At 38.3% G+C, this 17,711-nt stretch overlaps 1 protein-coding gene across 1 annotated transcript in view; it reads left to right on the top strand.

The window, feature by feature from the left end:
* The window catches only part of SLC25A21 (solute carrier family 25 member 21), a 511,228-nt gene that overhangs the window by 7,854 nt on the left and 485,663 nt on the right, over positions 1-17,711 (top strand). Inside the window, exon 2 of the mRNA XM_059915673.1 lies at positions 9,310-9,663. Within this exon, the coding sequence (XP_059771656.1) occupies positions 9,594-9,663 (70 nt within the window). The 5' untranslated portion in view covers positions 9,310-9,593. The remainder of the gene's footprint in view (positions 1-9,309; positions 9,664-17,711) is intronic.

Here is a 17,711-nt window from a genome sequence, read left to right as displayed (position 1 = left end):
AAGTGATCTACAGATTCAGTGCAATCCCTATCAAAATCCCAATGGCATTTTGTACAAAAGTAGAAAAAAATCGTAAAATTCATTTGGAGCCACAAAACCCTCTGAGGAGCTGAAGCAATCTTGAGAAAGAAGAACAAAGTGGAGGCCTCACACTTCCTGAGTTCAAAATATACTACAGACAGCTGTAATTAAGTGGCATTTTCCACGTCTCTTCACATAGTCTTCCCTCTGTGCATGTCTACCTGTGCCTAAATTTCCTCTTTTTATAAGGATACATCATATTGGACTAGGGTCACCCTAATGACCTCATTTTAATTTGATTACTCTGTAAATACCCTATTTCCAAATAGGTCATATTCTGAGGTACTGGGGATTAGGACTTCAACTCATCTTTTTTAGAGGACAATTCAACCCATATCAATAACTTGAGAAACACGAAAATGAAAACACAACATACCAAGGTTATGGGATGCAACAAAAGCAGTGCTCAGAGGGAAATTCATAGCTGTAGATGACTATATTAAAAAAGAAGACATCTCAAATCAATAGCTTAACTTTACACTTTAAGGAATTAGAAAATGGAGAAAACAGCAGAAGGAAAGAAATAAGATTACAGCTGAGATGAATGAAATAGAGAATAGGGGAAAAAATAAAATTAGCTAAACCAAAAGTTGGTTCTTCAAAAATGTTTTAAAATTTTCAAAACTTCAGCAACATTGACTAAGAAAAAAGAGAGAAGATGTTAATAAAATGAGAAATGAAAGTGGGGACATTACTACTGGCCTTACAGAAGTTGAAAGAATTATAAGAGAATATTATGTACAGTTGTATGCCAACAAATAAATAATTTAGATGAAATGGACACATTCCTCAAAATACATTACCAAAACTTACTCTAGAATAGAAAATCTCAACAGACCTACAAGTAAAGAGATTGAATCAGTAATTAAAACCATTCCAATAAAAACAAGTTCAAGACCAGATGGCTTCACAGATGAATTCTACCAAACATTTAAAGAATTAACACTGATTCTACTCAAACTTTTTCAAAAAATAGAGAGGAGGAAATACTTCCTAATACATTCTATGAGACCAGCATTTCCCTGCTACCAAAGCTAGAAAAAGATATCACAAGAAAACTACGGACCAATATCCCTTACAATGCAAATATAGTAGCAAACCAAATTCAAAAGCACATTAAAAGGATTACACTCCATGAACAAGTGAGATTTATCCCACTTTTGAAGAATAAAAAGGTGTTTTGACATAATAGAATCAATCCATGTAGTACATCATATTAATGTAACAAAAGAAAAATACCTACGTGATTATCTCAATAGATGTAGAAAAATCAATTGACAAAATTCAAACTCCTTTCATGTTAAAACACTCAGCAAAATAGGAATAGAAGGAAACTTCCTTAACATGATAAAAAGCATTTATGAAAAACATCATATTTAATGTCAGGAACAAGACAAGAACACCTAATTTCATCACTGCTATTCAGCATTGTACTGGAAGTCCTAGAGAGAGCAATTATTCAAGAAAGAAAGAAAAGGCCTCCAAACTGGAAAAGAAGTAAAACTATCTCTATTTGCAAAGGAAATGATTCTATGTAGAAAAAAATCATGAAGAATCCACCAAAAAATTAATACATGAATTCAGCAGAGTTGCAGGTTACAATATCAATATACAAAAATCAGTTGTGTTTCCATATACCAGCAATGAATTATCCAAAAGGAAATTTTTAAAAATTCACTTACTACAGCATCCAAAATAATAAAATACCTAGTAATAAATTTAACCAAGGAAGTGAAAGGTTTGTATACTAAAAACTACAAAGCAGTGTTGAAAGAAATTAAAGATAATTAAATGGAAAGGCAGTCCATATTCATAGATTAGAAGACTTAATATTGTTAATATTGTTAAGATGGTAATACTGTCCAAAGTGACCTGCAGCTTCAGTCCAATCCCTATCAAAATTCCAATGGCCTTTCTTACATAAATCAACAAGCTGATGCTCAAGTTCATATGGAATTGCAAGGGCCTCCAAATAGTCAAGACAATATTGAAAAAGAAAAAGCTGGAGAACTTACGTGTTCTGATTTCAAAGTTTTCAAAGCTATATTAATCAAAATAGGTACAGGCATAAGGATAGACATATTGACCAATGGAAAGAATAGAGAGCCCAGAAAGAAACCCAAGTATCTATGGCCAATTGATTTTCGACAAGGGTCCCAGGGCCATTCAGTGGGGAAAGAATAGACTATTCAGCTTTTGGATTTCATGAAAATTAAAAACTTGTGCATCAAAGGACATTATCAAGAAAATAAAGAATGGAAGAAACATTTGCAAATCATATATCTGATAAAGTTTAATATCCAGAATGTACAAAGAACTCTTACAGCTCAATAGCAAAAAGACAAACAACCCAATTAAAAAATGAGCAATGAATGGGCTTTAATAGACATTTTTCCAAAGAAGATATACAAATGGCCAACAAGCACATGAAAAAGATGGCTAACTTCATTGGTCATTGAGGAAATGCAAATCAAAGCCACAATGTGATACCACTTCACATTCTCAAACCAACAATGATGGCTATAATTTTTTTTTAAATGGAAAATAACAAGTTTGGGGAGGAATGCAGAGGCACAGGAAGCTTTGTAAATTGCTGTGGAAGTGTAAAATGGTAAAGCCACTGTGGAAAACAGTTGGTAGTTCCAGTAATTCCACTCCTATGTATATACCTAAGAGAAATGAGACTTGTACACAAATGTTTATAGCAGCATTATTCATAATAGCCTAAAGGTGGAAACAATCCAAATGTCTATCAACAAATGAATGGATAAACAAAATATGCAACATACAATGGGATATTATTCGGTCATAAAAAGGAATGGAGTACTGATACATCCTACAACTTGGATGCATTTCTAAAATATGGTGCTAAGTGAAAGAAGTCAGACATGAATGGTTACATATTGTATGATTCCTTTTATATGAAACATTCAGAATAGGCCAATCCATAGAGACAGAAAGTATATCAGTGGTTGCCAGAAGCTGGGGAAGGGGTAAATGAGGAGTGATGACTTAAAGGGTATGAGGTGTTCTTCTGGCATGACTATGATTCATACACTGAATTAATATTTATTACATGCCTACTATGTGCCAGGCAGTATGACAGTCACTTTTTCATGGACTTTACATTCAGAAGGAGGAAAAGACTAAGAATAAACAAAAAAATACAGAATATATCTAGGTGTTGAAAATTGTAATGAAGAAAAATAAATCAGTCTAGATAAAGTGTGAAAAGATTAAGGAGAAGTACAATTTTACACAGGTAAAGCCTGCCTGTCAAAGTAATATTTGTGTCGATGGCCTGAAAGAAGTGAAGAAGCAAGTCATGGGAATGTCTAGGAAAAGGACCTTCCTGGCATAAGGAAAAGCAAAATGCAAAGAGGGGGAGCATGCTTGGGAATGTTCAAAGGAATGCCCCCCAAAATCAGTGTGACGAGAGCAGGGTGAAAGAGAAAAGGATTAGGAAAAGAGTCTGAGGAGGTAGCCCTAAGCCAAATTACATAGGATCTTTAGGGCTATGGCTAAGACATTGGATTCTATTCTAAGGATGACAGGAAACCACTGGATGGCTTAGAACAGGTGAGTAATATGTGAAACATGCTTTAAAAGGATCACTCTGGCTACTGTAACCACAATATTCAATTCAATTTATGGGAAATAGCCCAGACATCAATGCCTAGATTATCAGTTCTGAAGTCAGGAAATGTCAGGCTTTCCCACCCAACTCTTCCCCTAAATAGTTTGGTAATTTAGCCAAGGCCCTCAATCTCTTCACATCTCAGTCTCCTGAACTGTCAAATAAGAAATCGATTAAAGTCTCTTCCAGATCTGTCATTCCATGATTGTCGAAAGTTAAAATAGGCTTCACTATTATATTAGCTCTTTTACTTAAACCAGTGCTTCTCAACTAAGGGCACTTTTCCCCTGCAGGGGACATCTGGCTATGTCTGGAGACATTTTTGGTTGTCACAAATGGGGAAGGAGTTGCTACTGGCAGCTAGTGGGTAGAGACTAGGAATGCTGCTAAATATCTGGCATTGCACAGGACACCTTCCTGTAACAAAGAATTATCTGGCCCACAATGTCAATGGTGCTGTTGTCAAGAAACCCTGACTTGATAAATAGAAAATTCACACTATTTACACATAATAAAATTTATGGCACTGAAGTTAGTGCTTTTCTAACTTCAGATGTATAAAGTTCCTGATACATATTATCAAGTCATTGTTTATGAAAGTCCTTTGACTTTACCACAAGCTATTTACTCTGAATAATTGTACGTCTTTTCTGTATGGGTAGAAAAGCTGAAATAACAATTAGACCATAAAAACAATATAGCTAGTGATTCAGAAATAGGCCTCCTAAATTATATATACTTAGGTTCAAATAATATCTCAAATATTCAGTGTGACTTCAGGCAAAAGTTACCTAACCTCTGTGCCAGAATTTCCTCATTTGTAAGATGAGAATATCTCTATGATATTATGAATGAGATAATGGGTAACGAAATTCTTAGCCCAGTGCCTTGCATAAGTAAGCATTATATGAATATTGTAATTATTACAATTTGCAAGGCAGGCTGAATATGGCCTGAAGGTTGCAGATTGCTCTTCACTTTTCTATAATCTCTCGATTTCCCTCTGCCCTATTCTCTCTTTCTAAAAATATTTATTTATTTTATTTATTTGGTTGCATGGGGTCTTGGTTGTGGCAGGCGTGCTTCTTAGTTGTGGCAGGTATGCTCCTTAGTTGTGGCAGGTGGGCTTCTTAGTTGCGGCTCGCTGGCTCCTTAGTTGTGGCATGCAAACTCTTAGTTGTGGCATGCATGTGGGATCTAACTCCCTGACTGGGGATTGAACCCGGGCCCCCTGCATTGGGAGCACAGAGTCTTAACCACTTTGCCGCCAGGAAGGTCCCTGCCCTATTCTCTTAGTTTGTTTTTTCTAATCTGCTGTGAACCAAGATATTAGATATCCACCCTATCAACCTTTTTAGAATTGGGTCTAAAATTAGTTCTAAGTGAACCTGGGAGGCTCCTAGGAGGAGAGTGCATGGATTTCTGCATGTTGACAGCTCAGAGGCCTTAACTCCTAGATTCACAGTTACATCTCAAATAACAGAACTCTGTAATATAAATGGCCTCTAAGTGTTGTTCTTATATCACAATAATATATTGAAAAAAGCTTCTCAAGTAATTATTTTGTCCATACTGCCCAGTTAAAGTCCCTTGGAACTTAGAAGTGCTCTGTTAGGTGATAGGATAATCTAATGCATCAGAACCTAAGATCTGTCCTAAATAATATGATGCTTTGGTATCTGTAAGTTATAAATCACTGAGAGCTTAGAGCAGTGATACTCAGACCGGCAGATTTTAAAGCACATAAGAGTCTTTCATTTGCAAACAGCATTTCTTTAATACCTCTAATACTTCTGCATAAGAATATTCTAGAATAATAGGTCTTTTGAATAGTTCAAGAGTTATATTCTCTTCTATTGGTCAAGATTTCTTAATCTGGTATCCACAGACCACTCTTCCCAACTTCCCACCGTATTCCATGGATGGGCTCCATGTATGCTAAATTCTGCATTTGTGTGTCTGTGTGTATATAGAGAGTGTTTTTTTTTTTTAATGTTTTAGTGAATAATCTTTTTTAAAAAATTTTATTTATTTATTTTTGGCTGTGTTGGGTCTTCGTTGCTGTGCGTGGGCTTTCTCTAGTTGCGGCGAGCAGGGGGCCCCTCTTCGATGCGGTGCATGGCCTTCTCATTGCGGTGGCTTCTCTTGTTGCGAAGCATGGGCTCTAGGCACGTGGGCTTCAGTAGTTGTGGCACGTGGGCTCAGTAGTTGTGGCTCGCAGGCTCTAGAGCACAGGCTCAGTAGTTGTGGCGCACGGGATTAGTTGCTCCATGGCATGTGGAATCTTCCTGGACCAGGGCTCAAACCCATGTCCCCTGAATTGGCAGGCAGATTCTTAACCACTGCGCCACCAGGGAAGCCCTAGAGAGTGTGTTTTGACATCTAAAGAAGAGAGTCTCTAGCCTACAATGGCTATGTATCTTTCAGGGAATGGTATTTTAAAATGTGACTTGCAGTTATAGTACATTGAGTACCATGGGATTATACAGCATTTTCCAGTTAGAAACTGATGAAGATAAACTTTAGACTTGAGGAAAACAAAATCTTTCAAAATGAGCAAATACTATAATTTTAAAGTATAGCTCTTTGTTCCTAAACCTTTTCCCAAACTGTGGTTGACACTGCTAGTTGTTTCCCAATATGTTTTTCCCTTTTTCCATAATGGTATATATATTTTTTATGGACACATTGTCACCCGGCAAAATACTACCTTTCCCAACCTCCCTTGTACCTAGGTTTAGCCCTAGTGGCCAAGTTCTAACCAATGAGATTTATGTAATTTCCAGGGCTTTCTTTGCCCTTCTTACCTTTCTTCCTCTCTGCTGGCCCGAGCTTTATTTGTGGCTTACAATTGTGTCATTACATGAGGGAGAAATAAAGTTCTATCTTGTTTAAGTCACTTATTTTGGTCTTGAACAGTAGCTGATCCAATGGCCCAATACAAAAACTTTATTCCAAAAAGATATTAAAGAAATTGTCAGATACTTAAGTTCAGTAAGTATTTTAAGGTTCCCAAAGGTTTAGTTTCTAGTCACTTTGCAAACTGATAAATCAATAATTTAATTATGTAGTTCTCAACCAAGATCAGCTAAATATAGTAAATCAATAATTAAAAAATATAAGCTTGATACTTTAGCAGTTTTGCTCTAATATTACAGCAAATATTAAAGCATTACGTAAAATAATAATAGAAAGAGTAATGTGATGGATTGTGTGTAAGGAATCTGAACTAGTAGGTCAAGTAAATTTTACTTTTCCCAGTGCTAAACCTCCCAGCATTCCAATACTGGCCATGGGCAAATTTGGCTGCTGATAAGACCTATGCCCCATAATCAGAGCTCTTAGCTCAGTGTGTACTTGTTGACTGTGGATCGACACTGGCTGACTCCCAAGCTCCAGAATGTTCTTATACCTAGGCCCTATCTCCTCAGCTAATCTGGAGGTGTAGGACTAGACTACCTGTAATATCAGGCCTTGCTTTTTTTACTCAAAGATATCTGTTCTAGTGCAGAGAGGTTAAAAAGAGGTAGCAATTTTCTAACAGGGTATTTGGAAAGATGTCTGGGAGAGTCTTCTTACTGAATCTGTAGGGATCTTGAGAGATTGAGGTCTTAGTGAGACCACAAACTTGCACCCACCTCCTCAGGTTAAAATATTCAGAGATTAAGATATTTATGAAAAAAAAAGATATTCATGGAAATAATGGATGATGTCAAAAGGCTGTCTTTAAATCTTGACCTGGGAGTATTATTGTATTTCCTGAAATAATCTAGGGAAGGCAAAAATTTACTTACATTGCAACATGGTATGATCTCTTCCATTAGATTATATGCTCCAAGGGAGGATTTTAACTGTTACATTGCCAGCTCATAATGCTGACACTCAGTAAACTCTCAATGAATGAATGTAGAATTTGGTTCAGTGTGTGCCCTGGGGTTTAATAGTATTTAATAATCCAACAAATTTCTTTAACTTTAAAAAATTCTCTACTTACATATGAGTAAATGAAATTAATTTTGGTAGCATTTAATTATTTTAGGTTTCAGTGTGAACGAATGTAGTTTGGCCTGTGGTTAATATTTAAATCTATAATGCCACGGCTATTAGAAGAGGGAATCCTGGCTATACCATTAACTTATGGTGTGATCTTGGGAAACTTAGTTTCTTCAATGGAAAATTAGGAAAACATTAGGAGCTCTGAAATTCTGATTTTAGTGCTTAGTATATAATAGGTTCTCAGTATTTTTTGAATGAATAAGTGATTTTATATTGTACTCAAGACCTCATATTTAATTAGTAAAAGACTGAAACATAGCTCAAAAGCTTTTACTATATCTAAATAGCAAAAGTTTCTTAAAACTATTTCTTGGTAAACATTTCAAACTTAGTAATTTTAATCAAATATGAGAAAATTTGTTTTTGCGTATCTGATCACATAAGTAGCAAGTCTCTCGAATTCCTCACTTTAAATAATTTTGCCAGTCAGATTATCATTACCAGCTTTTAATAGCTCAGCCTAAGAAATTAAAACAAAGTATAAAACCAATTATTGTATTTTGTACATTTAATTGGAAATCATATATATTAAGTTGAACCTTATTACATATTGCTGATATTCAATGGCCTTCAAAAATGGCAATTTTATATAGTTCAAACTGAATATGTTTAGTATTAAGTACCGTGTTTAAGAAATAATATGACAATAAGGGTTCCAAAGCGTCTCATTCTCCCTTTTACTCCTATCATTTCCTGCCTGTTAGGGGTGTGGCAGGTATTTTTCTAAAATTTGAGAATCTTGTGTCTCTCCTACAGAGTTTTTGCAACTTGTGGTTTAAAAATAGTATAAACTAGTATTTTTGTTTTGCTAACTATCCTAAAGGGCTAGTATGAATAATTAAACGTTTTACAGAGAAGAATATATTGGTAGTTACTTAATGTTCCTTGATTATTTGGGTCAGTGGTTCGCAAACTCTAACATACATAACAATCACTGGAGAACTTATTAAAACACAGGTTTCTGAGCCCTATATCCAGTGATTCTGATTCAGTAGGTCAGGGCTGGAACATGAATTTACTTTTCTTACACACACATTACGCTGATGCCCACGGACGTGGGGTATAGATAGAAGAGACTTATTTGTAATAAGGCCTTCTTTTTTTTGGTCTTTCAGTAAATAAAACTCAAGTTGATGAGGTATGAGATATATTACCTTAAGCCAAAACCATTTCTTAGAAAAGTACTATATACAGTAGCTCAATTGTAAGATACCTGTAAATTGGATTTATTTTGACTTAGTTGCTATAGCCCACAATTTCGGGACAACTAACTCCAAGGAATTTATTCACCTGTCCCTTCTTTAGAACTGCACTGTGCTCTGGCTTTCCAGAGGGCAAGGGTCGCCTGGGCCCTGCCGCTGGAGTTCTAGGCCAGGATCACTTTTTTACTTGCGTTATCAGAGGCAGAGCGGCCAGCTGGACAAACTCTGCAGAAGGCTCCTGATAGGGAAACCCGTGGGCGCCAATCTAGGAGACCAAACCGATCTGCGGCGGTCGACCAACCCAATCGCATCTGCGTGTCTTTTCTCCTTCAGGGTCCCTGCCGGAGCCCAGGGAGCAAAGCGGGGTCGAGAGGGAGCACCTGAAGCAGCGCAACAGGCAGTTCCCGACCCGCCGGAGATCACGCGGCGAGTCTGTGGCCCAAACCGCCCGCCGCCTCCGAGCAGTCGCCGGATTGCCGCCCCACAGGGAGCCACTTGGCCCAAGGACTAACCCAGCCCCGGCACTCTCGCTCAGGAGAGGCTCTGCAGGCCGGCATTCAGGCTGGCGAGCTCGCCCACGCATCTCAGCCCAAGCAGTGGTCGTCTGGCTTGCGAAGATGTCAGCCAAGCCCGCTGTCGGCTTCGTGAACGAGGCTTCTCGGCAGATCCTGGCCGGTGGTTCCGCTGGTAAGGCCGCCCCGCCGGGGGCTAGTCGTTTTTCCCTTCGCGTGTTCCGAAAACGTTTCTCAGACGAGTCTCCCCACCGAAGTTTTGCCTTCTTCCTCTGCCTTCCGCGCTCCCGGGGCAGAGCCTGCCGAGCCCGAGCCCGCGGAGCGCGCGAGCAAAGGAGGCCGGGAGCGGGCGGCGGGCGGCGGGTGTCCCAGGTCAAGTCGCCGCGGCGCCCGCGCTGGCCGCTCTCGGGTTCCCCACCTTCTGTGTTCCTAGCTTGTAAAGCAAGGCAGGCAGCCCCAAGGCCTGCGACTTGGAGGAGGCCTTTTTGCCTGGCTGGCTATTTTATTTGAAATGATCCAGTTGGCGTCAGACTTAGTTGTGCTATCAGTTGTAGCCTCTTTTTTCCCGGGCTAACTCAGATCTAATGTAATTCCTACCTCCCTCGTTAAAGTATGTACCTCAGGACTCCACAGGTTTTCTTATTGCATGCTGTGCTAGCTTGCTTGCAGCTATTCGTGCCTTAATAAGCATATTAAAATTAAATGAATATATTAACACATGTAAACACCTTTGATATGATAGGTTCACATTAATTTATGGAGAGTTATGCTGTGGGGGAAAAAACCTTTAGGAAGAAACCTGTTATAACTAATCATGGAAATAATGACTAAGTGGCTAGAGAAAGTTACCCGCGGGATTATGTTATGTGAACGTATTTTAAAGATATTTTAAAATATAAATTATGAGTTGATTGAAAATTTAATCTTACATACTGTGATGCATTTTTTATTATGAATATATAAAATAATATAGTTCACTCATCAGCATAAAACATTTTTATAAATGTAACTATTCTCTTAATAAATTATTATGGTAACACTAGTAAATCATATTAAGATGACTAGATGTCTAATGTTTAACTTTGACTAGTAAATTTTATTTTCAAACAAATTTGGACAAATTATGACTAGTTATCATCATGTCACAAACTCCTTGCATCTAGGAGTACCACAAGCAGCCAGATATATCACTTAACAATCTCTACACTTTCCTAAAGATGACATCTCATTAATACGGCAATCAAGGCATTCATTTCTTATATGTAATTGTGCTATGTCTATTTGTTGTTATGATGTCAGTGACCCCACTTTCTACTTTTTTAGTTGTTTCCCAGTAGTGATGATGAATTTGCACCAATTTATACACCATTTTGGTCAAATTTCCACAATGTCCAAGACTCTGCCAGCTGTCCCTGACTTGGCTTAATTCAGAGTCCATGACCCTGATCAAATAAAACTCAGCTGGCCCAGTAGGGAAATGAAGCTAATTGGCGAACATCCTAACCTATGACTAGTGATTCATAAGTATCTGTATATTGGCTTGGATGATTATTCTGGGTATTAGACACAGCTAAACTCAAGGGATGTTAAAAGTAGATCAAACTCTAATCCTACTTACGCTGTTTTGTTGGATGATACATATTTGGCATAAATATAATGTGTTATTCCATCATGTTCTTACAATTGTAACTAATATGAATGAAAATTAGTACATTTATAAGATAAATTAAACATAGCATAGTTGACTTACGTATTTAGTACTATGAAATTACAATTGATAAATGATGAGAGTAATTTATACTTTCATCATAGTGAAAAAGAGTCATTTTTTTTCCCACTTGGCCAATAACATTTTCATAAAACTTTATATTTACTGGACTTTTATAAGGCAGGCTAATCATGTTACATATACTACGTCAAGGGCCAAAAAGAAATTAATATATGAGAGGCAGAATTTTAATAAAAACAGAAAATACATTTGCATTGCTAACACTGAAGTTCTGATTACTGATATTGTCATCAAATGCAACACCAGTGTGTGTATGTATTATATGATCTTTTGATGGTAAAGGTTAGAAATACTTTCTATGACTGTACAGTAGAAGCTAACACAACATTGTAAAGCAACTATACTCCAATAAAAAGTAATAAAAAAAAATACATTCTAGCTTTCTTAAGGGTAAAAAAAAAAAGAAGCTGGAGAGGTTTACTGGAGAAATACTAGGGTATCTCATGGAATTCAAAGTCTGAAATGCATCCCTGAGAACTGACTGTAATCAGGAGCTGGAGCACTGAGGGGATCTCGGGAAGTGAACTCTTGCCATTTCTTACCTCTTCCCTTGGCCAAATGGTTAAGCATTTCCAAGGCAGCAAGGTGGTGGCTAATGATTGGGTCCCAAGTAATACTTCTGTAGCCATTAGGATGGCTTGTCATACCTCCATAGATTTGCCCAGTGAGGAGTAAACATGACCAAATGGATTCAGACGGTTAATTGCTTACACAGACAGCAAAAGCAAGTCATTGTGGTGTCAGTTCCCTGTGCCCCTTGTTTTATAGACAACACTGTACTGAAGAGACCAGATAACAGATGGTATGAGTGATGGGTCACTCTGTCGTTGAGGAGCCACCTCAGAACCACAGCCGAGCAGTTTTATAGACTTACGCTGAAGTCTGCAGCTTTACCCTAAGTGGGAATGAGGTGGAAAGTCTTGTGCTGAACTGAAACTAGGGAGATGGATGAGAAATGGCCTTGTGTCAGTCTTCCACAAGGTAACGGGAGAAACGCCTCCCAATAGCTCCTCACCAGGCTGTTTATCTTCCCTTATGTTAGAAGAAATCACAGGGCATTCTGCTAAGACTCAGGTCAGACTGTGGTCAAGCCTTGCCTACATGGTCTATGTGGAGATGAGCAAGGATGTCAGGGTGCCAAACTTTAGAGCTGTTTCCCTGTTCCTTCCTGGTATCTTCATCAGTTTTCTTTCTCACAGATGACTGCTGTTTTCTTCTCTTCAGTCCATGTGTCAGAATGTTGTCCCTAATAGCTCCTGAGCTTACATGCTCTTGACTTCTGTAAAGAAAGCAAGAGACTGACTTGCTTTTTTTTTTCAGTCCCAGTGTAAAATGCTGGGGAAGGACTCAAAATAACCCAGTATTGGTCAGGGGCCCACCTCTGCACCAATCAGTTGTAGCCAGTGCCCACGGGGAGGGGTGAGGATCTCAGGGGAGATTATTTTCCAAAGAAGCTTAAACACTTCATGAGATGGGCAGTTGGTGTCTTTTATAACGATATATGTGTCTTTTGTTAAAAGATGGTTTGTAATATTTGCATTTAAGAGACCAAATGATGCACTGATAGTTGCTTGGACAATACACATCTAAAGACTGACCTTGAGTTTGTAGCTACAGCTATTATATATAGATATTGTTATCAATGGCAACTTTGTTTTATATGATGAAAGCTGTGCTCAAGACAAGACAATATGTACTGGAGTTTTATAGATCAGGCTCCTAGTCTGCATTCTCAGCTTCAAGTAATAGCATAAAATTCAGGTGAGTGAGTAGAAGCCAATGATGAGAGCATCAGGAAGATCAACAAGGCCTAATACTGCAGAGGGGGTAAGGATGAGATGGAGAAGAGGCCATTGGATTAGTACTCAAAATTGGTCCATGGATGAGCAGCAGGGAGGGGCATGGTAGCGCCTGGAAGCTTGTTAAGAATATAGGATCTCAGGCTAAGCTTACTCCAGACCTACCATATCAGAACCTGCATTTTAGGAAGGTCCCCAAGTCACTGGTTTGTACTTTCAAGTTTTAGAAGCACTGAATTAGAAGACCTTTGAGAAAAGAGATTCCATAGAGTGGGAGCCAGATTGCAGAAGGTTGCAAGTTAAATCTTTCTTGGCTTTCATTGCTGACCAGAGAGAGAAGAATGAATTCTGTACTCCTTAACTGCGTGCCCTCAATTTAGCTTTCAGGCTTATTTTCCTGTCCTCTGCCATACATTCCATTCGGTTTCTGCTCAATAGATCTGCTCACTATACTCGAATGTTGCCTGTGCCTTTCCACCTTTATTCCCAATGCCTAGACTGTCTTCCCCTAATTTTCTCTACCTTTTGAAACCATGCCCATTTTCAAGGCCTGACTTGAAAACCATTTTCTGCATAAATGCTCCCAGATCGCCTCTACAGACATACCAGCTTTAACATTCTCATTAACATTGAATGATACAAGTAATAAAAATAACTAACATTTATGGAGTAAATACTAAGTGCCATACCCAGTTCTAAGCTTTACATGTATCAACATTTTAAATCCTAACCACACCTCCAGGATGAAGAAACTGATACCCAGAGGGCCTAATTAACTTGCCTGTGGTTGCACAAGCATGCAGTCATTTCTGTAGGAACAGGCTACAAAAGGGACTAGGAAAATATTATTCCCATTGGCAGATATTTTTAGAAGTTGGAGAGATCAAGTCTACTATCCTTTATCATCTCTCTATCTTTTATCAGTTTACATCCCTTAAAATAACTTTTATCTACAAATACAATCCTTATGGTCTTTTTGCATGATAGTATCTTGCTCTCTCCAAATAATTCCATGTGTGGGCACAAGATTTGCATTTAGTGAAAAGGAAACTCTCAATCCATTTAGGGCCTCTATGTACAGTTGGGTAGATTGTGGACTGAAAAAGGGCTCTGGCCGCTTGAGCAAGTGGGACCTGAAATCTAGTCCATGCACTGATTCATAATCTATGTATCCTAGAGCAGAGATGAGTCCACCTTGGGGAGAAGGGAAACCTTTTTCTGCTTCTTGAAAAGACACTAAATGGATTGGCAGCAAACCTGACAGCAACACTGACAGAATTCCCCCAAGCTTGCTAGAGCTCCCAAGGTCCCTGGGCCTCAGCATCCCCCAGGTCCCACATCATTCTGTTGTCTGCTCTCAGTGGGGCTCCGGCTCTGGGAGGTTTCCCTTTTATGCACATCTCTTCCTTTAGCCAGGAGCATAGCTCCACCTCAGACCCTCCCATTCTCCCTAATGACCAATTTGGGCCCTTCCATGTGTTTCCAAAGCTCATGGGGTTCTTATTTCCCATGTCATGTAGGAGCCTCTTAGGCCCGCACAAATGGGTATTCTCCCCAAGTTCTCATAGGGCTCTGGCACTCAACTTCAGAAATCTCCCTGGGTCTCTGATGAAGTCCCCTTGACCCCCTGAGAGACCCTGCTTTTGCCCAGGCCTGTCAGGCTCCCTCCCGAGGGCACACCTAGGCCCTGTCCACGCTGAATTTTCTCCACAGTGGCATCGCTAGGACCCTCCTCCTCCTGCCTCCCAAAATCTTACACTCATATTCCTTGACGTCTGCAAGTCCCACTCAGAGTTCTTCTTAGGGCATTTCTTCTCCATCTGTCTTATACATGATCACCATGCTGGCAGGACACTGATTTATTTCCCAAAATTTCCAGGCCGTTGTTTCTTCCTCTCCAGCCCCATCCTAATCCCCCATATCTTGTAGGCAAACACACTACCACATCTTCAATCACTGTTTTTATTTTGTCCATCTGGCTGGAGATGTCTTAGTCAAATTGTTTAGTCAAAGTATCCTGAAAATAAGTTTTCTAGCTTTGCAATCAACGCAGTTCAATTACTTTGTATAGTTTATCTCATTAATCATTTTCAAGGGATCAAATGAGAAAGTGAAATGAAAGACTTTCTGGAGGAGGAAAACCTGGGATTAATGGATAGGCTCCTGGGAGATTAACTATTGAGAGTATATGTAAAATGTACATTATATTGATGGGAGAGAGTCCAAGGCTTTCAACCTAAAAAGGTCACTAAAAAGGTATAGGATAATTTTAAATCTTATTTTCTAAACTCCTGATCTTATATATCTTATGTCACTTCATTTTCACAAGATTTCTACCTTTTCTTACTCTAACCCAAAATAGTTAAAATACAGTTAAAAGAAATGCATTAATAGGCAGAATGTATGCTAGTAGTTCTCTGGATTTTAATTTGGACTTGGTCATAAAAGGCTGATGCACCAGGGGGTAATCAAGGTTAAAATTTTGATCAAGGAAAATTCTTTTTCAGAATGCCTGCAAAGGGGACACACACATGATTTGGATAAATGGCACCTTTGGAAATTCAGGATTTGGCAAACTGCATTTGTTTGATAATAAATAGCAGGTTGTAGTGAAACAGGTGAGCCTTTATGACACATCAAAGGGAGGCTGGAACCCATCATCTGGGTAATTAGGGAGGAAAAATTCCCCTTATTTCAACCCCCATAGGAGGAAGCAACTCTATTGATCAAATTAATTATGAAATACCTTTAAAGGATCTGTTTTAATTGAAATATAGTCTTGTCTCTCTCAAAGAAAATCTAGTTCTCAAAAATATGAATTTAAGAACAAATAAAATATGAATTACATAAGGACATGTCAAAGGATTTATTTTACTGTCCTTCACTGAAACATGTTTTAAAAGTGTAAGTATAGTATGTGGGCACATGAGTCAACTGATATAAGAACATAAAACAACGTTTACACATTTTAGGAACACCTTGTTAAACCAGCCCTTCCTTACTTCCCTACTCTCTGGCCCTGTGCCCCACCACTGTCTTGACTACAACATCTCAGACCATTGAGAATCTGGTGTTTTAGGTATAGCACAATAGGTACTCAGAAATGTTTGTTGACTGTATTAATGAATAAATATCAGAAGCCCAACCCACAGAATATTATTCTTAGGGTCCTACTCTGAAGAAAGAAAAGTACTCTGGGGTTCTAGTCATCAGACAACTGATACTTGCAACAATATTTTCCTTCAACAATATTTTATTCTATTGTAATCATTTAAGAAATGACGTGAAAACATTCAAGTCTGTAATCTCTGCCACCTTCTGAGTGAGAGGCCCATGATCACTTTTAAAATTTATGTATCATCTTTCGTTCCAGGACCCCAAACTGAAAAGAGATGCACCAATCATTTTTAAACATCTTTATGATTTACTTATGTGGTATCTTAAAATGACAATGAATGAAACCAGGTTAAGGGACTTCTACAGGATTCTTTATAATTGTTCCAGATTTTAACTCATTTTTCTTACCAATTTTCTTCTCCTTTTAAATTATTATGTTTGTGTCAATTATTTCCATACTTTGATGTGATCATGGTTTATACACCTTGTAAATATTATTTTTTAAAAAAAATTTTTATTGGAGTACAGTTCCTTTACAATGTTGTGTTAGTTTCTACTGTACAGCAAAGTGAATCAGCTGTACGTATACATATATCCCCTCTTTTTTGGATTTCCTTCCCATTTAGTCACCACAGAGCACTGAGTAGAGTTCCCTGTGCTATACAGTAAGTTCTCATTAGTGATCTATTTTTTTTTTTTTTTAGTGATCTATTTTATATATAGTATCAATAGTGTATATATATATCAATCCCAGTCTCCCAATTCATCCCACCCCCACCTTTCCCCCTTGGTATCCAGATGTTTGTTCTCTACATCTGTGTGTCTATTTCTGCTTTGCATATAAGATCATCTATACTATTTTTCTAGATTCCACATATATGCATTAATATATGATAATTTGTTTTTCTCTTTCTGACTTACTTCACTCTGTATTACAGTCTCTAGATCTATCCACGTCTCTACAAATGACCCAGTTTTGCTCCTTTTTATGGCTGAGTAATATTCCATTGTATATATGTACCACATCTTCTTTATCCATTCCTCTGTTGATGGACATTTAGGTTGCTTCCATGTCCTGGCTGTTATAAATAGTGCTACAATGAACATTGTGGTGTGTGTGTCTTTTTGAATGATGGCTTTCTCTGGGTATATGCCCAGGAGTGGGATTGCTGGGTCATATGGTAGTTCTGTCACCTTGTAAATATTCTAGTAGGTCTGTATCTTTTGAATGTTATTGGCAGTCCCTGTTTATTAGTTTGTTAGGGCTGTCTGAACAATGTACCACAAACTGGGTGGCATAAAACAACAGGAATTCATTGTCTCACAGTTCTGGAGGTTAGAAGTCTGAAATCAAAGTGTGGGCAGGGCTGGTTCCTTCCGAATCTGTTGTATGCCTCTCACCTAGCTTCTGGCAGTTGCCCACAATCCTTGTGTTCTTTGGCTGTTATCACATGGCTTTCTCTCCGTATTTGCCTCTGTGTCTGTATCCAAATTTCCCTCTTCTTATAAGAACACTGC

The sequence above is a fragment of the Balaenoptera ricei genome, chromosome 2 (assembly GCF_028023285.1).
Source record: "Balaenoptera ricei isolate mBalRic1 chromosome 2, mBalRic1.hap2, whole genome shotgun sequence".
In the NCBI taxonomy this organism is placed as follows: domain Eukaryota; kingdom Metazoa; phylum Chordata; class Mammalia; order Artiodactyla; family Balaenopteridae; genus Balaenoptera; species Balaenoptera ricei.
The sequence above is the reverse complement of the archived record's forward strand: the minus strand, read 5'-3'. Positions and strand labels throughout refer to the sequence as shown.